This window comes from Dipodomys merriami, unplaced genomic scaffold (genome assembly GCF_024711535.1).
Source record: "Dipodomys merriami isolate MVZ:Mamm:240054 unplaced genomic scaffold, mDipMer1.0.p SCAF_6, whole genome shotgun sequence".
Classification (NCBI taxonomy): domain Eukaryota; kingdom Metazoa; phylum Chordata; class Mammalia; order Rodentia; family Heteromyidae; genus Dipodomys; species Dipodomys merriami.
The window spans coordinates 18217888-18243411 of record NW_027206179.1 but is presented as its reverse complement, the minus strand read 5'-3'; the positions used below and the strand labels follow the sequence as shown (position 1 = coordinate 18243411).

The 25524-nt window shown below is 42.6% G+C and overlaps 1 protein-coding gene across 1 annotated transcript; it reads right to left on the bottom strand.

Annotated features, from left to right (window-relative positions):
- Positions 1-2616: 2616 nt before the first annotated feature.
- On the bottom strand, positions 2617-22180 carry Slc10a2 (solute carrier family 10 member 2). The gene is made up of 6 exons (XM_070001934.1): positions 21573-22180; positions 15071-15189; positions 9624-9712; positions 8302-8477; positions 6524-6681; positions 2617-3606 (listed from the first exon to the last, which is right to left on the bottom strand). Exons 1-6 carry the CDS (start codon positions 21947-21949, stop codon positions 3479-3481), a joined length of 1047 nt encoding a protein of 348 aa, XP_069858035.1. The 5' UTR covers positions 21950-22180; the 3' UTR covers positions 2617-3478.
- Between the last annotated feature and the right edge of the window lie 3344 nt (positions 22181-25524).

Sequence of the window (25524 nt, the reverse complement as noted above, 5' to 3'; positions counted from 1 at the left end):
GGCTGGCCTCTAACCACAATCTTCCATTCTTTGCAGCCCGAGGAGCTAGGGCTAGAGTTTTTAGCCACTTCATCATTACATCCCCCCTCCCCAATTTCTGAGTCCTTCAATAAATTTTGTACATTTGGGAAAGGTAGGAAGTTTTTTCTTAGCTATCAATATTTCAAATTGTTTTTTCCACCCTGGGCTAATGTATCACAGTAACAGTAAGTATTCTAAGAATAAGACACTTTTTAACCCCCCCTCCCCCCATTCAGGGGGAGAATTCTAGACTGGAAGAAGGAGGGAAAGGAAGAAACTACATAACTCAAATTACTTCCTTCTAGAAGACCACGAGACTGTCCTAGATATCTCCTAGATGGAGAAAGGGGTGATATCTTTGAGTAGTTAAACAAAATTTATATCCAGAAGGTCGTCAGTTGTCATGTGTTTTCAATCTATGTGCTTACTAATCAAAATCTCTCTCTGTCTCTCTGTTTCATTCTCTGTCTCTTTCTCTGCATACATACATTTCTTTGCCAATATATCTATCTCATCATTTCATAGAGGGTGGTATCTTTATGAGAAAATGAAGGACTCCTATTAATATTTTAAATCAGCTATCGCTGACATACCACTTTTAAGAGCCTTTGATTAATGTTTCTCCTGTATGATTTTCTTGAGGGAAAACCTCAATTGGTATCAGTGGGAGACCTAATTATTAGAGTATTTAATTAAGAGCTTCTTTTAGGCGCTTTTCAAAGAACTATTTAAGATCTCAGAGACTCCACCTTATTTAGATCTCTAGAACTGAATAGCAAGGACATCTTGACAATACTGACAAAGATTCAACCAGACTAAACATTACAAAAATGATCATTTACTCAAGCTTTACAATAAAATATTCATTTAACAGGATACTCACAGAGGCAATAAAATACATATTTTAATTGGCTTTTCAAACTCATTTAAAAAGAGAAAACTGTCATTTTAGTGAGCTTAGCTAGTTTTCCTCCCTCTAGCATACCAGGGCACAGAATACAACTCACAACCACATCAGGTGAGAAAGTCAAGTGCTGTTTACTCATGTATCTTCACCAAGAGAGAAAACACCTGCTGCTTCAGCTGCTGGCATCAGGACTCTTGGTGTTGGGTGTGTTAACATTTTGATATGAATTCAGTGTCTTTGGTGCAAGTATAGACAGTAACTAACAACTAAAATGAAAGGCCTTTTGTATCTTTGGGGCACATTCTTGAGTGTGTCCCAAGAAGAAAATCTGTACCCCTCTCTCCCTTATCCCTTAAAAACAATCCCAGTCCCATTTAGCATATTTGTCTAATGATGGAAACATAGGGAGATAAGGTTCAAATATGAGTATGAACTTTGTATGCAAGATATAATTGTTCCAGTCTTACAAGCTGAAGCCCCCAACCCTCTGCTGGAAGAGCGAAGTTGTATTCTTGCTCCTACAATCCTCTCAGGCACACAGGCACCTGAACTCGAATCATCCAGAAGAGAAATGTCCTTCGAAGCCAACATGTTTGAAAGGATTCCACGAGACTATGAACATGTCAAATGGAACAAGGAACGGAACCACTGCGGATCGAGTTAAGAACATCTGTGCCTCTTCATGCAAAATGAAGAAGAGGAAATTTAATTAGATCTCATAACGGAGAGCCTTAAACTTGAGCAGTTATTTCCTCTTGGCAGCCATGAAAACGGATGCCACTTATCAGATCCTGCCTGTTCCCCTGGTTACACCCACAACAGCCTCCAAGGATCTGGCTTGCAATGCCCGCTTCCTACTGCTGGTGCCAGGGACATGGTCTTTCTCATCGATGATTTCCTACATATTTCCCATCGCCCTCTGACTAAGGTTATGCTATTCGTGCTTTTTGATGTGTTTCTTACTATCTCCAACGATCTTAATCCAATGTGTGCATTTCCCATTGCCCATTTGTGAGAACTCATCCACTGGATGAGTGATATTTCTCCCAGTGTTTCTGCTCCCTTTGCATTTCCTTCCACCTTCCTCCTACTCATGGTGTCCTGCTGTGCCTTCCTTCTTCATATGAACTGAATGTCATTGTGGCGTCTGATTTAATTCTTTTTTTGGGGGGGGCGGTCCGGTCGTGGGACCTGAACTCTGGGCCTGGGCGCTGTCCCTCAGCTCTTCAGCTCAAGGCTAGCACTCTACCACTTGAGCCACAGCGCCACTTCCGGCTTTTTTCTTTTTGCTTATGGGGTGCTGAGTAATCAAACCCAGGGCCTCATGCATGCAAGGCAAGCGCTCTACCACTGAGCCACCTTCCCAGCCCCTGTCTGATTTAATTCTGTGTTGTATAGCTAAAGCATTAAGAAGTCCCCCTGGAGGGATTGAAGAGGTAATTCTTCTGAATTTGAATTCCAAGTTCTAATCATTTGGAAGAGTTTGTATTTTTTTTTTTTCACAAGGAAGATATAGTGCGTGTAAGTGGACCTTGGGTATAAACCACCAGGTGTATGAAAGTCTTGCTAAGTTATGAACTTCATTCAGATCTCATTACTAAATTCTATTTACAACACCATCTTTCATTTCTGCTTTGGACTATTACAAGGCTTTTATTTTTTAAATAGGAAGACAGATATTTGCCTATATTATACAAAGAAGATGTATAAATAAATAGTTTGCACAGTTTTCAAAATAACAATTAACATGCCAGTTGAGTAAATTCATTTCAATTATTTTTTACAATCATAAATACTGAGGAAAAACTCACAAGAATAATTTATATCTATTTCAATATACAAAAAGTTTATATTTATATCCATTTCAATATATAAAAAGTGTTTATAGTTTATGAGATTAAGAATTAGAATATAGGGTGGGTGTGGCAGGGCTTCAGTGTCACCATCTATAGTAGGTTAGGTCTACATGTATTTTTTGAGAATACTTCAGTGTCTCCATATGTACACTCTCTATATACATTTGGACCTTCATATGTGAATTGTGTATTTGTGGTCATTACGAACTCTGACAGATTCCATGTACTTGAAAAAAATACTGACCATATAACAAATTTTGTTTCTTGTCATTAGTCATTAAGCAATAAGTAAAAAATTATTTACATAGCATTTATATTGTGTTAGGTATTATAAGTCAACTAGAGATGATTTCTGTTACATGAGAAAGTTAATGCAAATGCCATATTACCTGAGGAATTTGAGTGGTACTAAAGAACATCCCAGAGATAACCAGTAAGTGGTGTGTGAATGTATGTGTGTGTGTGTGTGTGTGTATAGAACATATGCATATATGATACAATATTTGCCTAATCAGTAAGTCAGAGCACTAGTCACTTTGTACCAAAACCTATATGTAGATTCAATTCAAATTTAAATTTGCACTTTAACTTTTCCCTACTAACTATCCCACCAAAAAATAGAATGATCTATGGTATAGTTTAAGAATTTTTTGTTTAGCACTTTTCTTTTTTCCTTTTTTTGTTCACTTGGAGTCTACTTCTCATCCAGCTGGAATCCTCCATTGGTCTTGTGACACGTTGACTCCGACTTGGTCTCATTATCTTTGTTCTCTGAAAATTCTGCAGTATTTTTCCCATGACACTTCTTGTATCCAACATAAACTAGAAAACAGTACATAGGAGGTGAAGGAAAATATCAGGTGGTTGCAAAAACTTGGACTTTAGTGTACAACTTTACATTTTCTGTTGACTCTAGTCTTTATAGACTCTCATCTAGTCTATTGAGAAAAAAACAACCATTGTCCTTAGTTCTACGATGCTCATGGCAAGCAGGGTGGCTGTACTTAAGAAAGACCGAGCAGAGAACATGAGCAGATAATGGCTTCTGGCAACTACGTGGCATTTTCTGGATTTCAGTGCTGTGATAGTGAGCACAAAAAGCATGCCTTCCATACCAAGCCTCTCTCAGCAACTGCACTATTCAGCCATTTACACCATGTGACAGGGCAGTGTCTGTGAATTTGCGCTGATGGACCTTTGTGGCAATATTGGAGCTAGAATAACCAATGAGGTCTCTCCTGTCTTCATTCTCTCTTTCCCGTAGGAGAAGAGCTTTGGGCGAGGGGTGATTGACCTTCCTCTTCTCTATGGTACTCAGCTCTCTGTTTGCAGCCATTTCTGAATCTATGTGCGAGATCAGCTTACCAGAGCTGTTTTTTATGCATGGGCCGCCATTTATATGTGTCCATATATTTGTACAAGTAAGAGGTAAGGGAGTGGTACCTGTATTCATGGGACTCTTTGGTTGTAGATTCAAGCCATATTTTCCATTTAAGCTTTATCTGAAGTAAAGCGCTATTTTAAATATCTCATTTTCTTTCTACCTCTCAACCAGGGAACGGAGGCATCATTTGTTCAAATTCCAATACTTTATATATAGAACCGCAGTGATGACACTATCGACTCTTAGGGCAGTTTTAGGAAATGCGGTAGAATAACGTGAAGTGCTAGGTAGGGCTGTGGAGAATATTACGTGCTATATTTGCTATCACTATAAGACAACTGAGAGAAACAAGCACATGGATTTTAGTAAGTCCAGATTTGTCTCTGCTTTGAATTATTCCTGAGTTTCTAGCCATGAAATACTGCTACTAAATTGTTATTTTATTGTATTTTTTTTGTGGCACTGGGTTTGCACTCAAGACCTACACCGGATAGGCAGGCGCAATGCTATAGCGTCACACCTCCAGCCCTTTTCTGCATTTGTTAATTTTGACATAGTTTTTCACAGCCTGACTGGGGGCGGGGGGGGGGGCTCCTGGATTACAATCCTATATTTTGCATCCCACCATTGTTGGGATGATGCACGCATCTCATCCCATCTTCTTCCATTGAAATGGAGTCTCATGGACTTTTCTGTCCAGTCTGGTCTGGAACCATGATTTCTGCCTCCTCCCGGTCCCCTCCCCATCTCAGCTTCCCATATAACTAGGATGACAGGCACAGTCACTATATACCCAGCTATTAGGTGAGGAGGAGTCTTGTGAAATTATCTGCCTGAGCTGATTCCAAGCCAAGAGTCTCCTGATTCCAGCTTCTTAAGTAACTAGGATTATAGGTGTGAGTCACCAATGCCTGACATTAACGATTGAGTTTAACTGAGCTTGTGATTAACTGAAAAATCCAATACTTATTATACACTATTTAGTCTGCATTCCCTCAATTTATGCCAGTGATTTAGTTTAGCCATACCATATATTTTATTTATTCCTTTCCCTCCCTCCTTCCCTCCCTCTCTCCTTCATTTCATCCTTCCTCCCTTCCTCCCTTCCCTTCCTCCCTTCCTTTCCTCCCTCTCTCCTTCCCACCCTCCCTCCCTCCCTCCTTCCTTCCTTCCTCCCTCCTTCCCTCCCTCCCTTCCTTCCTTCCTTCCTTCCTTCCTTCCTTCCTTCCTTCCTTCCTTCCTTCCTTCCTTCCTTCCTTCACTATCCCTGTTAAAAGAAATTAAACTGCTATTTCTATCACCAAAATTTATTTCCTGGCTCTGTATACACTTCACAAAGATGCCTTCTTTGTTCTTGTGCATAGGTAATGCTGAGAGAAAGTGCTGGACTTTTCTGGTGTCCCCTTGTACTTCATTCCTTTGACTTTGTCTTTTCTTACTCAGTCTTTTTTGAGTTAATTCCATCTCCATGGACACAGTGGAAGCATGTATCCAACAATGACAGAAAGCCCAAAGTAGGGAACTGAGAACGTGTTCCCCCCAAAATAGCCAGCAAAATCAAGAATCAGGGCTGGAGGTATGGTTCAACAGTCTAATGTGGGCCTAGCAAGAGTGAGGCCCTGAATCTAAAACTCAGTACCACAAATTCTTGGAAAGTAAAATGTAGGGAAAAGTTTCAGCTGAGAGGAGGCTGGTGGGTGCAGCCCTGATGGAACAAATCAGTGTTATAGTGGTACAAAATTAGGAATTGGAAGCTGTCCCCCGTATGTCATTTCTGTTTAAATTGGTTCAACTGTATGGATACTAAAACTTACGTATATATACCTGCACACATACATATGTTTCATAACTTAGCCTGATAAATATCCTTTGTATAGCACTTTTCTTTCCACATTGGATCTCAGTGTGTAGATAGGCCAGCCTTGAACTCATGATCCTTGTGCTTCTGTTTCCTAAAATAATGGGACTTTAGGCATCTATCTGCATTCCCAACTTATAGATCACTTTTCCAAAAAACCAAACATCTTCTTTTTGCAAAACATACCAACCAGAAGACTGAAGGATTTGGAAAGACCCCTAATAGGTTTCCAGACAATTTACTATACTTCCCTAACTCCCGAGAAAGGGAAGTCCACAGAGATCATCAGCATCTGTTACTTTCCATCTCACAGTAATCTTCCCTAATACTTTGGTTAAAACTACTGCCCTTTCCTCCGTGGCTAGTAGAGTTTTCCTCTCATATTTGTACAATTTGTAGTTAGGGCCAGAGGATTATTTTTTAAAGACTGTTTTAGTGAGACTAGGATTTCGCTCAGAAGAGCATCGTCGTGAAAGTACATGCACGTAATTCCTTACTTCCTAATAATATTGCGGCAAAGATGATCTGGAAGATGCTGTAGATGAGTGGGAAGGTGAACACCAGGTTGAGCTCCTCGGGGGTGAAGGAGAGCTGCACGATGGTGGAGCACAGCTGGCTATTCTGCATCCCTGTTTCCAAAGCAACTGTTCTGCATCTGCAGGGGGTGGCACGAGAAGGCGTGTTTCAGTGGTTTTGTTACCTTATCGCATCACCTGTAGGGCACAGACACTGAGAACAAGTGTACCGTCTACATATGGAGTTTCCCTTTGCTTTTATGGCATGCATTTAGGGTGCCTTTTCAGTGTATAGCTTTCTCAATTAATGTCCTTGTGCACAGGGCCTAGAGCAGGGGTTCTAAAAAATCTTCAAATGCAGTGTTGTTATCAGTCATGTAGTCTGATTAAGCCCTGGTCAAAAACTAGCAAGGCAGAAATGATTGTCCCCGTTCTATAGAAACAGAGAGGACCAGTGAGTGAGTGCTTCAAGGCCCCATTCTGGGTGAGGGACAGGCCCACCTCATCCCCCACACTGCTCCCTGCTGTCCCAGGCTGCTCCTCCACTCACCTCACACCTGCCCTAAGTTCTTACACTTTTTTTTCTTCCTGTCTGTTGGTTTTGATGGAGTCGCATGAGGGGAAATACTTTTAGATAGATGTTAAGGCTATCTCCATGCTCAGCATGTTTGGATGATGAGGTCACCCTGATGCTGGCTAGAGGAACCCACATGGATTACCAGGTGTGCAAATCACCGCTGTGGTTAAACTTGCTCTGCTTAGGGAAGATGGAAACCTTGTGATGGGAAAGCTCAATCCTCACTGGATGGGATAGGAAGGGGTGGTTTGGAAGACTTCGAGAGGACCAAAGACAAAAGCAGCCAGTGGTGTCTTCCTTGAGACTTCCCTCAGTTAGGAATGAATGATTCCATTTAGAATGACATCAGTGGTGATTAAAGGTGAAGGGTTTTGAACATGTCATCTGTATTTACAATAATTATAGGTTGTGTATAGCTCTCTCTCAAATTCTTTTGGGGAAGTCCTGACCCCTAGTAGCTCAGAGTGGGGCCTTACAAGGAAACAGGATCACTGCAGACATAGGTAAGATAGGAGGTCATTAAGGTAGTCTGAATCCCAAGTGACTCATGTCGTTACATAAAGGGGAAATCAATTTGGAGAGGGGAAGGGGAATAACAAAACACTGAAACAAGGACACAGGATGACCCATTGCAACAATGATACCCACAAGGCACTATGTTGGAAATGAACTTTACAACTTTGGGGGAGCAGGGACGGAAGGGATAGTGGGAGAACAACAAGGGAAGGGGTAACAACGCTCAACAAGAAATCTACTCATTATCTTACTCATGTAACTATAACCCCTCTGTAAAGCATCTTTACAATAAAAAAACCCAACTACACACACACACACACACACACACACACACACACACACACACACACACACACACACACACACACACAAGAAACATTCAGAGGGAAGATGAAAAAATGAGACTGGGAGAATGGCCTTTTATAAGGCCAGAAGACCTCTCTCTACTATGGTAGCTTCTTTTTCATGGGCTTTATAGAAAACAAACCTGGAATAACTTTATTTACCTGACTGGTAATCCTCCTCTCCCCATCCCCAACTGTCAGATAATATATCTTTGTTGTTTGAGCCACTCACTTTGTGGTACTTTGTGATCGCAACCTTGGCAAACAAACGTAACTGTTCCTGCAAATGAAAATCTCCAGTCTAGTTAATCAAAGCACTGTACCTGTGCCAGGGCTGGCCGGCTATCCTAGCAAGGAAGAACCCCAGGCTGTAACCAGCTATAGGAAATATTGTTCCTATGACCCACAGTTTGGGCTCGATGATCCAGGCACTTTGGTACAGTATGCCTCCCACCACAGCGATGAGGACGATGAGAATGGCACCTGCGATGGACCCGATCTGAAAGAAGGCACAAGAGAACCCAACAGCCCCAATCAGAGAGTCCAGTCTCCACCCACCTGGGAATGGATAAGGGAGGCATTTCTCTCTGTATTGCTAGCCTGGCCACTAGAATACTGCTGTCTGTGCCACATTTCTATATGTCAGAAAAGAAGAGAAAAGGTCGCATCCATGCTCAATTTCCCAGAAGATGATGTTCTAGCTTGCTAATTATTTGGTCAGAGGGGAAATAAAATCTACAACAGCCTAGAAGATTTGGCTTCTAGTTCAGTTCCTTCTGTCTGTCTCCTTTGGTAAGTCATCAACTTTTCTGGATGATTATTTCTTCCTTTGGGGGTTAAAATTTTATTCTAGCCACTTTTCTTGCTATTATTATTGAAAATAAGGAAGTGGACATAAGGCTCTTAAGTTTAAGAGGGCATAAATAACTAAAGCCACTGTTATCATTTTCTTCTGTATATATTTGAACACAAATTTTAGGAATCAGTTATGGTAATGCACTCCTATGGTCCCAGGTTCTTGGGAGGCAGAGATAGGAGGATTGTAGTTGGAGGTTGACCTGGGCAAAAACCACAAGACCTTATCTGAGAAACAAACTACAAAAGCTACAAACTACATACTACAAACAGTATAGCTTTATCTACTTTGAGTAGTAGGACCTATCCACACCATTTGTATCTGTATCCATACTGAGTAAATATGTACACAGTTGAATTCTACAGAGTTAAATTATAGTTCCTTCTGGGGAACAAATGATGATTATATGTGTAGCATCTACCGGTTGCCAGACTTTGAACTGGATATGTCATTATTGGCATTAGAAAAAATAGGTTCTATTTTCTAGATGTCCAGATATGTTTTGTCATAGAAACATACATAGTAGAGATAGCAGCAATGCTCTGACTACACAGTAAAGCTAAGAGGTGATGCTTGGACTGGTGTCTCAAAAGATTGGTAGAAATCAGCCCAATGGTGGGGCCAGAAAAGGCGCTGAGGGACAGAGGACTGTCCGACTGGGAATGTAGGCCCCTAAGAAGGTAGTTACACAATGAAACTGAGACAACTGGATAAATGGAATGACTGCATCATTTCAGATGTTGTTACTGGCAGCATCTCGCTATGCTTCCTGTAGCAGGGGATACTTACTTTAAGTATGATCTTTGCCTTTTGGGGCCATTTGTGATTAACAAACATTCCGATGGAAACAGGAATAACAAGAGCCACCAGAGAATAACCTGAAGATGGTCAACGTGAAAAGAGAAAAACCATATGTGAATGGCCCGAGCATGGGATTTTAGTCTTTCTTGAACATATAAAACAGAATAAAGAATTATATACACACACATCCTTTTCCTTCTCCTTCTTGTTCTTGTTCTCCTTCTCCATTTCCTCTTCTCCTCTTACTCCTTCTCCTCCTCGTTTTCTTCCTCTTCCTCTTTCTCCTTCTCCCTCTCCTCCCTCTTCCCTCCCGCCCTCTCTCTTCCACCTTTCCTTCTCCCCCTTCCCATTCCATTAAAGAATTCAATACTATAGGAAGAGAACCGATCACATAAAATCCTCTCACTAAATCTTGGGGTGAGTTGTTTTCAGTGCCTTATATTTCCAATATGCTCATTTCAATTTGTCAGCATCTTGGCTTCTTTAGTCTATCAGTCTTAAATTACATTACATTAATTCATTAATTTGATAGCCCTGGAGTTTTTGAAGTCAGAACCCTATTCATGCTAGACAGGCTTTTCAGAGAGGGTTTCCCTGTTGCCCAGGTCTAGCTTCACACCATGATTCTCTTCCTTTTGCCACCTGTGGAGCTGAGATGATGAGATTATTTCAGCATGCCCTGCAGATCAAGGGAAATTATCGTCTAGGAAAAATATGCCCACATTTTGTATGCTTGAATGTGAATGTATTTATATATGTATACATACATATGTATATATATATATATATATGTATATGGCTGATCTTTTTCATAAAGGAATTCTGGTAGTTTCTGTAGGTGGTATTTTATATCTGTCAGTTACTTCATGGTAGTAGGCATAAAAGAAATATGAAAGCATCTTTTAAATGAAAAATATTGAAAAATTGGCTGAAGATCTGTAGGCCTTCTGAAACCTCACGAGTGTTGGTTAAAACCAACTTCAGTTCTTCAAGTATGTGGCAAAGATGTGAAACAAAAGGTTGAAAAACCAGCCTTTAAATTTTCCCTGAGAGACTAAATTTGGCACCTTCTCGTGTAATTATCATTCCTTGCAGCAACATGCTCAGCCAGCCAGGTAACAGACTCATACTTCAACCTCATCACATTAAATTTACTGCTGCTCCTGTGACACATGGCTTGTTTCTCCATGTTATTTACTATGCATTTGTCCAACAGCTGTTTCTATGCAACAGAACAGCAACATCTTCTAATTTCTCAAGGGTTCCTTTTGCAAACAGCCTTTGTTTTCTTGGAAATACTGAGGCTTGAACTCAGGACCTCATGCTCAGTTGGCTTCCTTGATTGGTTGATACTCTTCCCTTGAGCCCAGACTCCAGTCCTGTTTTTTGCTAGTTATTTTGGGGATGGAGTCTTGTAGTCTTTTCCACCTGGGCTAGTTTCACACTGCAGTCCTCAGATCTCATCCTCTTAAGTAGCTGGAGGTTACAGGCATGAATCATAGGTGTCTATCTGCAAACAATCTCATAAGGTAGTATGAAATTCTGAGAGTTTAGGGATGGACTGACCGAAGACTCCAAGACAGATTCTGCATTCCAAAGCTGTAAATATTAACTTTAAATGAATGTAATAATACTAAAACCATACTTTCTTTATAGCAGTCTACTCTTCCTGATAAATGTCAACAATCACTTCTGCCATGATATTACTCAGCAGGATTAAATGAAACTAAGGGAGCCAAGAGCTGGAAAAAAGAAAAGAAGAGAGGAAAGAAGGAAGGAAGGAAGGAAGGAAAGAAGGAAGGAGTAGGTAGGAAAGTACTTCTTTTTCAGGAAAAAATGATGAAACAGGGATCAAGGAGCAAGCATTATCAGAAAGGCAAGATCTCTCCCCCCAAATCCACGTGGATACCCTTTTTTCCTATGGTCTGAGGGAAGGGAACTCCTCCTGAGATTTTGTGAGGTTTGTAGGTTTATATTAACATGTTCTGGATATAACTTGTTTGTACTGCAGTAGCTTGAATTGAAAAGGACGTATGGCTATGCTTTTGTCGGCTCATTGTCAACATTTTGAATCTGTTCCTTTCCTCCCGCTGAGCCAGCCCAAGGTGACAAGGTCAACAGGGCAGTAGTACATAAGTGCTTTTCCTCTCTAGACTGGGTTGGGCTGGATGGACTTTGCTTTTAATGACTTGCTGGGAAAGACAGTCTTTCAGTTTTTCCCATTGGCAGATGCGGCTGCTTCCCACCTGTAGAGCAGGGAAGTTGTCACCGTGGTTCCTCAGTGGCTGTTAGTTTGACTTATCCCTCACATGCCTGAGCTATCTGTATAAATTGTCTTCCTCTACGGAGCAAAAAGGATAGATCTTTTTGCAGTTGTATCATCAAAACCAGGACACGACTACACTTTTCGACCTAGCATCTTGTACATCTCATTGTTGCAATGGGTCCATCTGTATCCCTATTTAAACAATTTGTTTTTTCCCTTCATCTCCCCAAATTATACCAACATCAAATACAGTGAAAACAGGGGCTATTTAGTCAAGTTTATAGGGCAGGAGCAGGAGGAACAAAAGGTGGAAAGAAAGAGGGGAAAAAGAGAAGAGCAGTGAGCATCTTTACGCGGGGGTAGTGGAGGTCAGATGGACTGGAGATGAACTTTGTTTGCCAACTAGAAACTGCAGATCAGTCTGCTAGTGCTCCTTTTCCCCCACATGTAAACTGGAATGGAGGATGGTAGTCCCGGAGCTGGGTGAGAATTCAGCAGTGACTCAGGTGGAAAGCCATCTGGGACCCTCAGGGTACAAGACCTTGCCACAGTGTTTGTTTTTAGTGGCTTCAGCCGTGAGGGAGCCCTTCCTGGTGAGATGTCACTGTAAGAAGGGCTCAGCGGTCATTCCTGTGTTGTGGTTTACCCTGAGCTCTGATGGAAGCCGGCACATGCCCAGGGCTAGCTCACATAGCAGCACCGGAGGGCAGCAGGACTGTGTGTCCCAGCTCCCCCGCCCTGAGTACCAACCGCCTCCTTTACACAGTGCCATACGTCCCTTGAGACTACCAGCACATAATTTCCTCATTACAGGACTAGGAAAATCAAAAGAAAAAAAACAGGTCAGGTTGGAGAGTATTTCAGGCAAACATGATGGTGAGCCAATCGTTATTATCTGTGTGATTCAAGTCCTTTCCTTCCCCTCTTCTTCTTCCCTTCCTTTACTTTTTTATCTTTATCTTTTTATTCCCTTCCATTCAGTTATTCCCCTTTCCCTCCTTTCATCCTTTCTCTTTCCCTCTTCCCTCTCCTTTCCTTCCTGTTTCATTTACTTTTCACTCTTCTCTTTCAGTGACCTTTTCTTGTACCCAGGTAGTAGTAAGTCATGTCTTTTCTTCCCCCCTCCTTTCAACGTTTATTCACATTAAAGGCTATGCTATAAATCATCCGTCTTATAGTTAGAATTACTCCGTACTCCCTTGGGGATATTTCCCAGAAGGGAATGAATATGAAAAAGAGAATATTTTAAGGCTTAAGTGCTTTTCTTATCCAATGAGCATTATGCAATACAGAATTCCCAGTCAGTCCCAGTTCAATGAGAGAACTATGCTCTTTGATGTTCAGACTCCATTCTGTAACTCTAAGGAAGGCATTCAGGAAAGAACAGCCAGAGAGATAAGCAGCATGGAGCGCAGGGAGGTAGACTTGAGGTAGACAGGGGGCCCATGCTAACATCTGATTGCAGGAAATACAATGGAAATGGTGGGGTTTCTGGGGGCTTAGTATGAGAGACACAGAGAAAACCCCCAGGGAACAGAGTTTGACAATTAAGATTTTTATTTTTTGCAGTCCTGGGGCTTGATCTCAGGGCCTGGGCCCTTTACTTGAACTTGTACACAAGGGTAGCACTCTACCACTTGAGCCACAGCTCTACTTCCAGCTTTATGATGGTTAACTGGAGATAAGTGTCTCACAGACTTTTCCTGCCTGGGCTAGCTTTGAACTGTGATTCTCAGATCTCAGCCTTCTGAGGAGCTAGAATCACTAGTGTTAACCACCTGTGCCCAGTCAAGACTATTTTTCAAAAAAAAAAAAAAAGTTGCCGGGTGCCAGTGTCTCACGCCTGTAATCTTAGCTACTGAGGAGGCTGAGATATGAGGATCACGGTTCAAAGCCAGCCCGGCAGGAAAGTCTGTGAAACTCTTATCTCCAATAAACCACCAGAAAACTGGAAGTGATGCTGTGGCTCAAGTGGTAGAGCGCTTGCCTTGAGCTGAAGAGCTGAGGGACAGCATTCAAGCCCAGAGTTCAAGCACCACGAACGACTGAAAAAAAAAGTTTATGGTAGAAACAGAGGGCAGAGAGAAGACTATCCATAAACACTACACTGCAGATTACCATAATTACAACAAACTTTATTCTTATTCAGTTGTCTAAATTTGGATCAGGTTTCTTCACAGAAATAATCTTTCCTTTGAAAGAGAATTTTACTCCAGCTTTCCATTTCAAGTGGGATCCCTTTTACAGAGATCTCATGGGGTCACTGGTTGACCTTGGTTGACCTTGATTATGTGCTCCTTTTAATGGGAAACCCCCATCAGGATGACTTTTCCAATGTCAGCTGGGAAAAAAAATAAAAACTATGACCATTTACCATGCCCTGTGCCTGGCGGTCAGTTCTGACCCACTACCCCATCTCCCCGGTCCCCATTTCATCTTTGTCACAGGACTTGTGTGGAAAAATCTTGCTCTTGTCTTCCCTTTGACCACCTAGCTGTGCCATACGAACCTTTTCATCTCCCACCATCCTCTTTTTCTCAGAAACAGAAAAGAATCTCCGTCGGGAGAAGGTGGGGTGCCGTTTAAGAGTGGCAATGAATAGAAGACAGAGTCACAGTGACTTCTAGGGCATGAATACCAACTGTGTCATTAAGTTAACATCTGTACCCAGATGGGCCTCCCAGTTGAAGAGAACAACCGATTTGTGCCATCTGGTAGTTGTCCATTGTGTGAGTCATGATGGCTCACTGGTGCTCTGCTTTGAAATTGTTACGTGACTTTTATTTATTTATTGTGGTATTTCTTCGAGTGTTCAGATTCCCATGGTCATGAGTTAGTTATCTTTGGGTTAAGGGCAGGGTGGAGATGGGGCCCCACAGCCTTAGCTTTCCCAGGACCAAGGAGAGAGGAACCATCACCTTGTCTTCTCTCCGTTGCTGATTTGCATGAAAGAAAATGAAGTTCTCTTGTAGGATCCAAAACTGCAATTCACTTTCTGCCAGTACTGTGGTAAACACCAAGGTGACTACAACGAAATTGGAATCCAGCAAAAGTGCCCTCCAGGGCTGGACAGAAAGAATGCTGAAGTAAGTGTGCAGCTGTGAGGGAGAAAGCTGGAGAGTCGGTGAGTGCCGGTCAGTCAGCAGCCCCGGTGCGGCCGTGCACTTACCTATGCTATCGTAGGGGATGATAATGGACCCGGTATCAACCCACATTTTGGTGTAGATATAGAGGCACAGGGGCATCATTCCCAGGGCGAGCAGCGTGGAGAATGTGGTCATGCTGACGCTGCAAGGAAATTGGCAGGTTGACATGTCTGCCTGTGTTCATTTCCTTTCTCCCTCCTTCCTCCCTCCCTCTCTCCTTCCCTCTCTCTCTCCCTCCTTCTCTCCATCCCCCTCTCCTTCCTTCCTTCCTTCCTTCCTTCCTTCCTTCCTTCCTTCCTTCCTTCCTTCCTTCCTTCCTTCCTTCCTTCCTTCCTTCCTTCCTTCCTTCTTTCCCTCCTTCTTTCCCTGGCCAGCTATAGCATTGTGGTGTTCACAATGGTTTTTCTTAGGGCTATTTTACATTTACTTGGAGGAAAAGGCTAACCATTTGGATTACATGCTCCCCACCTAAGGAAAACAACTCTAGCTGGTGCAGTGGCTCCAGCCGGTAAACCTAGCTCCATGGGAGGTGGATGTGCACCGTAGAATCATGGTTCGAGGCCAGCCCCAGCCACAATAGATATAGGAGCTGTGCAACTGTTGTCTCAGCTACAAGGGGAGCACAGTATCTGGGTTCGATGGCAAATACCCGCCACGGATGCTGCTGAACTTGGGTAAGTGACCTGGCAGTAGCACAAGTGGGAGGGGCATAGCCTAGACCAGTCCTGGCACACACCAAGACCCTACGCTGAAAATAGCCAATGACAAAGGGACAGTGGGCATGGCTCCCGCTGCTGAGCGTCTGCCTAGCAAGCGTGAGAATAGAGATGATCTGTCATGTCTCCAGTAGAGCAAACAAAAAAAAATAAAAATAAAAAATATATCAATGACTAAATAAAATAAAAAGATCAACTCTATGCTAATGAAAGTAGATAAATTTTTTTACTTCAATTCATCTCTCTCTATATGCATCTATCCATCTATCTATCTATCTATCTATCTATCTATCTATCTATCTATCTATCTATCTATCTATCTATCTATCTATCTATCTATCTATCTATCTGCCTACCCACCTACCTACCTATCTAATGAATTCATTTACAATGTGCCTAAAGGATTCAGATAAAAGTATTAGCATCAGTAAAGCTAACCCATTACAGCAATAGCCACTGCTAGAGATGTGTGTGAAGGCTTTCAGGGAAGTTTGGTCTTTGTGGTCATAGATTCCCTTAACTTGGTTAGAAAATAGTATTCAAAGGCAGAGCCTATACCAGCAAAACAAGCTCATTTGTTATTCATAATACCATGTCCTGCTTGTAACTAAAGTGTCGAAACTTATAAATGCTTCCTTCTTCCTTCCTCTCCTCTTCCATGACTCTCTCGCTTTAGTTTTAATTAAAAAGCATACTAGAATGGATTTGAAGTTGTCTCCTCAACAAAATCGCTTTTATTGCCGTTCATTCATATGGTTCTTAGAGCCAGGAGTTTTGTGCTGGGAAAAAGATTCCTTATTTGGATCATAGTGAGGAGGAGGAGGAGGAGACTCAAACATTTTTGTTTTAAGCTACTAGAGCAATATTTGCAATGAAACTTTTCCCCCTTATTTTATTTTAAATTTTCTTAGTAAAGCATCAATTCTGAATTCTTGTCATTATAATATATGATGTGTCATGATTTTGAGAGCAATTTCTTAAAGAACAAGAAGAGGAAGAAAATAAGAGTTGGAGAGGAGCTAGTTTAGATTTAGTGGACAATCAAGTTTTTTAAAACTATAGTTTATTTTTATTATAAAGGTGATATGCAGAAGGGTTACCATTTTGTAAGTCAGGTAACTTCTTTTTGGACAATGTCCAGTTTTTGCCTCCTGTCTCCGCCAACAAGTTGTATAGTTCATTTGCAGCATAGTGTCTAGTGAAATCCACTGCTGCATTTGCTCACCTTTTGTCCCTCCATTTCTGACTTTGGAGCTGGGTTCTGGTGGCTCATGCTTGTAGTACTAGCTACTCAGGAGACTGAGATATGAGGATTTTGGTTTGAAGCTAGCCTATGCAGGAAAATCCATGACTCTTATCACTAAACAACCATCAAGAAAGCCCAAAGTGGAGCAGTGGCTCAAGTGGTAGAGCACTAGCCTTGAGCAGAAAAGGTCAGGAACAGAACTCAGGCCCTGAGTTCAAGCCCCATGACCTGCTCCAAATGTAAATATATTTTGGTAGCATTGATGGTTGAGTTCAGGGCTATGCATTTGCTAGGCAGGTGCTTTGTCACTTGAACAGGAGACAAATCCCTTTCCCACTGGTTAGTTTTCAAATAGGGTCTCATCTTTATTCCTGAGCAGGCCTGGATCTTGATACTCCTATTTTAGCTTTTCAAAGAGCTAGGATGACATGCATGTACCACAATACTCAGCTTTTTGTTGGTTGAGATGGGTGGGGTCTCTTGAACTTGTTTCCTACACTGGCTCTGAATTTTGATTCTCTCAGTCTCTGCTTCCTGGATAACTAAGATTAGAGGTATGAACTCCTGCCCCTAGCTTCATAGGCAATCTTGAGAATCTTTTAGAGTATCAATAGAACATGCTGCTGAATTGATGGTGCTGAATTATAACAAGAAAAAAAGCCAAGCCACTGCAAATGATATTGCAACAATTCCTAGGTAGTGAATTTTAATGAAAGACATAGGGGAATAAATTTGTGCAAGAAAAAAATTTTTACCTGGAAGCATTTTAAGTTCCATGGAGGGCAAAGAAGTCAAACACAGAAATTCAACCAAGAATGTATATTGGGATGAGAAATGTATTAATGGGTAAGAATAATAAGCAATAGTTTGGCTTTAATACTATGAACTGTCAGGTAGAATATGTGTGTGTGTGCGCACGTGTGCTCATGTGCATGCTTGTGCATGCACACACACATCCACGTGTGTTCTGGGGCAGTGGAAATAGTTAATAAATGAGAATTCAGTGAGTACTAAGGCATTCAGTGAAATCACAGAAGAAGTAAAACCTCAGTTTTATGATCAAAAGAAGTGTACATAGGTGATAGTAGATTTTATAAACCTGGTAGGTAATAGAAATAATAAAGAGAGAAATTAAGAATTTGTTGGAAGCAAGTGGGTAAGCCTGGATTCCAAATCTGACACTAACATACATTGAATCAGTGATCTTGGTCAAAGTTATGAATGTTAACTTTTTTTCATTTGCCCAATGCAGAAAATAATAGTACTAATATGAGGGCTCTTCAGAAAACTAAAGATACCTTAGCAAAGTGCATGGCATATAATTGTGTCAGCTAAACATAAGCTAATAAAATAGAAATAAATGCTACAGGAGAAAACAAAAGCTTAGTAAGTTTGAGAGAAGATAAAGCAAAGAGTCAAATAGTGATGACACAGGTCTTTCAGAATAGAGAAAGGATGGAAGTTGGTGTGGAGAAAGTTGGGAGAATTGCTTTGAGTTTGTGACCAGTTGGAGGGCTAGAAATCTAGAAACAGTAAGTATAGAAAATAGAGTTCAGTGAAGACATTGAGAAAAAAACAACAACAAGGAAAGAATGCAGAATGGACTTGTGAATGCAGAGTCAGGGAAGGAATTCCTTGCATCTTACAGATGAAGAGATCAGATATCCTCCAGAGTCTGGGGAAAGGGCAGGCACGAAGAAGGCTGGAAGTTTCTGTGTTTCCTCACAAATACACCTAGAATGCACCTGAAAGCTCATCTTCATTTCTCCTCGACACGTTTTGTGCACAGGATTCCCACCTCATGGCTACAACTTAGGAAATATATCTGCGCCCTGACTAGATTCACAAATGACAACTTCCCAGGATGGGCACAACTGAGAAGGAGCAGAAATACCATTTGCTGTATTTCACTGAGCACAGGTAATTGTGATTTACATACTTAGGTATTTATTGTTAAGTCCCTAAAGATCACGGAATGTAATGGTTTCCACCTCTGGAGAGCAGATGGAGAAGGGCTAATGTTTGGTTTTGTCTCCTAGGAACCACATCCAAGAAAGGGGGAACCATTCTGCCAGCACCACATGACATTATTAGCCCCATAGGAAATGTCTGTTGTTGAAACAATCACATCTTTCCTGCTGCTGCTAGAGTTCAAGTGGCGGTGGAGAAAGTAAAATCCTAGAGCCCAGAAGTGGAAATATAAATAGTGGATAAGGTTGCAGCTAAATCAGTCATCATGAGACTCAGGTTTTCCAATACTCACTCAATAATAATAATAATAATAATAATAATAATAATAATAATAATAACAATAATAAGGTTTGGAAGATTGCTACCCAAGAGCTGATAATTAAGAGCTTTCTTAATTTGCTTTAAAGAAATGGTGGAATATTTTTTTCTATCCAATGGAATGCAATATATCATCTTACCTAGTTACTTTGAAAGACTAAGAAAGGTGTTTTATCTAATAATTAAAATGGACATTTTCAGTGCTGTGTATCCCACTCTCGGGAAGGGGAAGGGGTCATATAAATGATTCAGCTGGGTTTTCTACACGTTTTGCATTCTATTTTTCTGAAACACAGTTTATAGGGATCATTATGCTAGGTACACAGGAAGCTATCCTCATCTCTTTAAGAGAAACAAGATTTCTTTTCAAAATAGATGGGTGTAACTTGGAGCTTTTTGATTCAGTTTCAGAGCTTTGGCTTGCAACAGTGACCGTTTCCACAGCTGACTGACATACGCTTTTCCATTTTTAGGAAGCAAGTTCATGTGTGTCATTAACCCAAGGCACAGTGGTATTGTGGAAAAACGGGACTGTGTGGTTGAAAAGTTGCGAATACTTAAAAGCTGTTAGTGGAGGTCAAAGCTTCAGTTTCTCTCCCCTCAGCTTAGGAATTGAGAGCTTTCATAACCGTCACTCTCGTGTGTCTGGGATGATGCCCAAAGAGCATTCATTGCTACATTGTAATTCACAGATTAACTGAACCTGAGGAACACTTGACATTCTGGATTCTTTCATGGGGCAACTGGAAGTAGTCTACTGCATTTTCCTCTGTGAAATGGAGAAATGCATACGGTTTGCAAGACTTAAGCTCCTGTGATGATCAGCATCAGCTGAGCACTGGTTGAGAGGAGACAGCAAGTTCCTCATTTCTCACCACGCCCTCCATCAGTGCAGTGGTACATTTCTGCCCTTGGAGTTTCTCTCCCCGGCAGGTGGTATCTGGAGATTCACAGTGCTGATTGCTTAAAACCTGGTATTTAATGAACACACCTTGAATGAACACTTAATACTTTGCAGAAATGTAGATCTTCCACAGGAAATGAGGAAGTTGAGGCAGGGGAAAAAAGACATTTGCCTGTTCGATTTTCAGGAATAAAATTCTCAGTCCAGCCCCAGTAATTCTCATTTCTACTAGAAATAAGAAGACAGTTCAGACCAGCCAGGGGGTGGATTGGGCCAGCATTTACAGTTTAGATTCCTCTGTGTGAAGCAGAGAACCTCTTTTGTGTTTATTTATAGTAGGGTAAGTATAATTTAAAATAATCTGACTGTAGCCCCCTCATGATGGCTGGTGGAACTGAAGCAAACTCATGAATGCTTCCTTAGATTGTGTACCAGGAAAGTGTTAGTTGGAGATCATTGCCTTGCCGTGTGTGACAAGCAGTTTGAGTTCATGATTGTTCCCAGCACTCCTTGGTCTCACAAAGAACATATATATGTGTATATATATATATATATATATATATATATATATATATGTGTATATATACACACACATACATATATACATATATATACATTCACATATATGAAACCATATATATATATACATGTGCACATATGAAACCATATACATATACAGACATACGTATGAAACCATATACTATACACACATATGAAACCATATACATATATACACACATATGAAACCATATTTATATGTATATATATATATATATATGTATAGTATCGTGATACCAATTGGACAAGCATACTCAGTTATGGCTTTGTGGCTTAGAAAAGATTTTCTTTTTTTGGTTGGTTGTGGGGCCTGAACTCTGGGCCTGGGCGCTGTCCCTCAGCTCTTCAGCTCAAGGCTAGCTCTCTACCACTTGAGCCACAGCGCCACTTCTGGCCTTTTCTGCTTATGTGGTGTAGAAGAATGGAACCTAGGACCTCCTGGATGCGAGGCAAGCGCTCTACTACCGAGCCACCTTCCCAGCCCCAGAAAAGATATATATATATATATATATATATATATATATATATATATATATATATATATATATATTTGGACGACAACCAAGCCTTGGAATCTTTCCCCAGAGATAATTAGCAAGGCCACAACCTGGGTACTAACACCAAGGGGAATCCCCAAATTCTCAGCCCTGAGCAGCCGCGCCGGTATGGGTACTGTGCTGCTGGGCTCCTTGGTGGAGGCCGCACTCCAGCCCGAGCGCCTCTGCCTCTGCCCCAGCCCCGTGCGTCCCGGCCCCGTGCGTCCTGGCCCTTGCGTCCTGGCCCAGCTGGCGCAGGAAGGGCGCGCGTCTTACCTGAGGTCCATGTCGCCATCCACCCAGTAGGCCAGGACGTTGGAGGCCGTTCCTCCCGGGCAGCAGCCCATAATCAGCACCACCACGGCCTGGATCGGGAGGATGTGGAAGGCCACAGACAGGATGAAGCCCATGAGGGGCATGATTCCGAACTGGCAGAGGAAGCCCACGAAGATGCCCCAGGGCCGCTTCAGGTGGCCCAGGAACTTCTCGAACTCCACGTTGCAGCCCATGGAGAACATCACCATGGCCAACAGGATGGTCAGCACGGTGCTGAGCACCAGGCTGAGGATCGCATTGAAGTCGCTCTCGGTCACCAAGCAGGACGCCTCTGCGCATACCGTGGCGTTGGCTGGACATGCCATGGTGTTCTGCATCGCGTGGGCCACCTGCCACCTGCCACCTGCCACCTGCCACGAGCGCTCGCTTCCGCCGTGCCCAAGACCGCCTCCACGCCGCGCGGGCCTCCTCCTCCAGTCTCTGCCTCCTGTTGAGTGATGCCCGCTTCCAGCGAGGCAAACTTTTAAACCCCGTCTTCCCAGGTGGCAACTCAGTTGTCTCTTTCAAGAGCCATCGTGGAGAAGCCATAAAACCCCATAAATGCTCGTGGGTCCGTTTCCAGAGGTAACCTTACCACATAGCACATATCAGGAGTCATAAAAAGCCCAGGCGTGATTGGCCCAGACAGAAAGTTATAATTAATGATTTATGGGCATGATAATGAACCGTGACACACAGGAATAGCTGTGTTAATGTTTAATGCTGACAAGGCTTGCTGACCAGTTTTTATTCTAAGGGACCCATCCTAAACAGTTTCTGCACTCAGCTGGTGACATGTGTTGTGGGTGAGGTCTCCCCTCACCTCCCTTTAGGGGGCGAGGACTGGGACTCTTCAAAGGGCCTGGGGTCAGGCTGTATTGCAAATCACCTGTCAGACAGAGCTGGACCCCTGAACCCCAGCTTCCCGGCACCATGAATTCCTCCCACCGCAGCACACTTCCATTTCCTTCTACTGATGACCGGAACAGTCACAAAGTACACGGCGTGTAATGTCTGTGTAAGCCCAGCGTGTTCGTGCACACCTGTGGACGGTGACACACTGGAGGGCACAGGAATTGCTGGTGAGGAGGACTCTGATTTGTGGGGAGCCGCCCTCGATCGCTCACACGTGCAATTAGGCATGCGTTGCCACGGCAACCAAGTGTTTTACAGCTATAGACAATGGGATTAATTAGAGGGACCAACCTCAGAGGGTTAGGTCAACAGGACAGGCTCTCTTCTGTCCTCAGAGTCAGGTGCTACAGTGCGGACTGTGTACGTGTGTGGGTGAAATCAGGTATGCAAGAAAGGGAAACACAAACAGGTAGAGCAGAGATGGTCTTGTGCCCATGTGTTTACCACTCCATGGTTGGCGTGGACACAGCGCAGGGATTAAGATTGAATATTTATATCATGATTTGTCAGGCAAATGTGAGCATGATTCAATTGAATCATCTTAACCCAGGAGGATTAATATCCTTGGCTCCTACTTTGTGGGCCTGAGGGTTGAAGCGATGATGTGCTTTAATCCAGGTTCTTGAGCAGCTAGACTTCCACTATTGCCACAGACTAGTAGAGATTTGGAGACAAACCTTAGAAAGGGTTAGGCATGGTGGCTCATGTCTGTAATCCCGGCACTTGGAAGTCTGAGTCAGGAGAATCTTGAGTTTGAGGCCACAGTGGGATATAGAATAGATGTTGCCTCAAAACACCACCCCAAAAATCAATCCAAAATCAACACCGATCCCCTTGCCACTCCCAAACTTTAGAAATCGAAAATCTTCTGAGAGCGCTGTGCAAATGTCCCTGGGGGATGTTATTAAAAAGCAGCTGCTGGCTCAGGAAGTCTGGGATGGGCTTTATTTTCTAACCAGCTGGGTTGCTCCATGCAGCGGCCTGTGCTGAGGGAGATCATGGGACACTTGGCCCTCTCCTGTGAGTCCATATGACCAGCTGTGGGCTGGCAGGCAGGAAGGTAAACTGAGTCCTAAATCTCCACAGCTGGGGGTTGGGGAGGGATGTTGTCCTTTTAATCTGGGACTAAGCACCTGGAAACCCTGAGCTGCTTCCTGAGTGGAGTCAGCTGGGCTTCAAAGTTCTCGCTGAGACACGCCCAGCCCAGGGCTGGCCTCCTCGGCCTCTGCTCCACAGCCTGCTTTGTCCTGGCCTGGAAGAGCTGCCGTTAACTCTGTCAAGCTCCCTCCTGACTTGTAGGATCAGAACTTCTAGAAGTCTGCCAAATGATCTTCTGGGAGGTTCCTTTGTGTCTCCCACTACCCTTCCTGCCCAGGCAGCTAAATGATTAGCCAGGTAATTTCCCAAAGTGGCTTCTCCTCCTGCTCCTGGCTGTGCAATGGTTTGGCCCTGCCCTGCCAGCCTCTCCAACTATCTCCTAGGACTGACCTCTGGCTCACTTCCTTCCCATGTGCCTGGATCCCCAGTGCAGATGAACCAAGCGTGCCCCCTGCTGTAAGCCTTTGCACCTGCCAGCTCCTGAGCTCTAGCCCCCTACGTATGGGATGATGGGCAGTGATGTTCACCCCGAGCAAGTAGCCTAGACCCTAACAGCAAAGAGCTTCCTTACCAAGTTTGGTCTGTGAGGGGAAGCTTGAGTCCTGGGCTGGATGAATTTGGGTTTTCCAATGTCTCCTAAATTGGGAAGGCTATGCTATGAGATCAACAAACAGAGATCAAGACTGGTATATTCATTCATCCTTCTTTGAATACCCAACGGCTGGCCAGAGTGAGACTCAGAGTTTAGGCCTGGCTTGTGTGTCTGGGCTAGTTAGCCACAATCCACACTTAGTCTCCCCTCCCCCTCTTTTTACTGGATGTACAGAAAGCAGAGAGAAGAGAACAGGTTCAGAACAAAGCTCTTCTCAAATTTCAGATGACTTGCTAAGAAGGTTTTAGGATCCCAGGGGCAGAATTCTTTGCATAGAGACAACTTGCAAATGAGCAGTCTGTTTGACTAGACAGAGTGCTACAGTTCTGGTTTAAAAAAATGTGCCATCGCATTTCTAATTTTCACATTGTTTTTACATAAATTTGCACATTAGGCTCAAGAGGCCTTATATTCAAGTACTGCACTGATTCACAATTAATACCCATAATAACTTCAGCTGCCTTCAAATCTAGGCAACATATATATATATATATATATATATATACATACATATATATACACATAGATATGGCAAATATATATATATGTATATCTATCTATATATATGTACCAACCAGTGTGTTTACTTGTAGATTTATATACATATTCCAGTTACCACACATGAGGGAAACCATACAACTTATGTTTCTTTTGGTCTGGCTTACTTTGCTTAATATAATTTTTTTCCAACTCTTTCCATTTCCTTACAAATGGTACAGTATCATTCTTTCTGATGGAAAATACCACATTTTCTTGATCCATTCATCCACTGAGAGGCATCTGGGTTGATTCTGTATCTTGGCTATGGTAAACAATGCTGCAACGAACATGGTTGTGTTGGTAGCTTAGTGTGACATTGTTTGTGTTCTACTGAATAAATGTCCAGGAATTGCTGGGTCATAGGGAAGGTCTCTGTTTAGTCTTTGGAGAAACTGCCAAACTGCTTTACATTCCCACCAACCTTTTAGAAGAGAGAAGGAACTTTCTTAGAATGTTCTCTATTTCTCAGAAATGGCGCTCACCTTCCTCACTTTAGAAGCTTTGTACCTGGAGTCAGCTATCGCCACCAGATGGTGCTCATGCTGCTACCAGCTCTTTCTTCTTGCCAGTGCTTAACAGGTCTTCTGCTATGGTGTACCAAGGCCTTCCCTCATGCCACCTCACTGCCCCCTCCTCCAGCCACCAGTATCTGCCATCTGACCATCAACCACAGCCTCCAGACTTCAGCTTGCTCCCTATGGTCTCTTC

Bases quoted from the DNA above. Each gene is read 5' to 3' on its own strand.
- Slc10a2 (XM_070001934.1), bottom strand. From the start codon at position 21,949: ATGCAGAACACCATGGCATGTCCAGCCAACGCCACGGTATGCGCAGAG. The intron at 9,713-15,070 runs GTAAGTGCACGG...GACCATCTTCAG, and splicing joins CATCCCCTACGATAGCATAG to GTTATTCTCTGGTGGCTCTT. The intron at 6,682-8,301 runs GTACAGTGCTTT...CACCCCCTGCAG, and splicing joins GCCGGCCAGCCCTGGCACAG to ATGCAGAACAGTTGCTTTGG.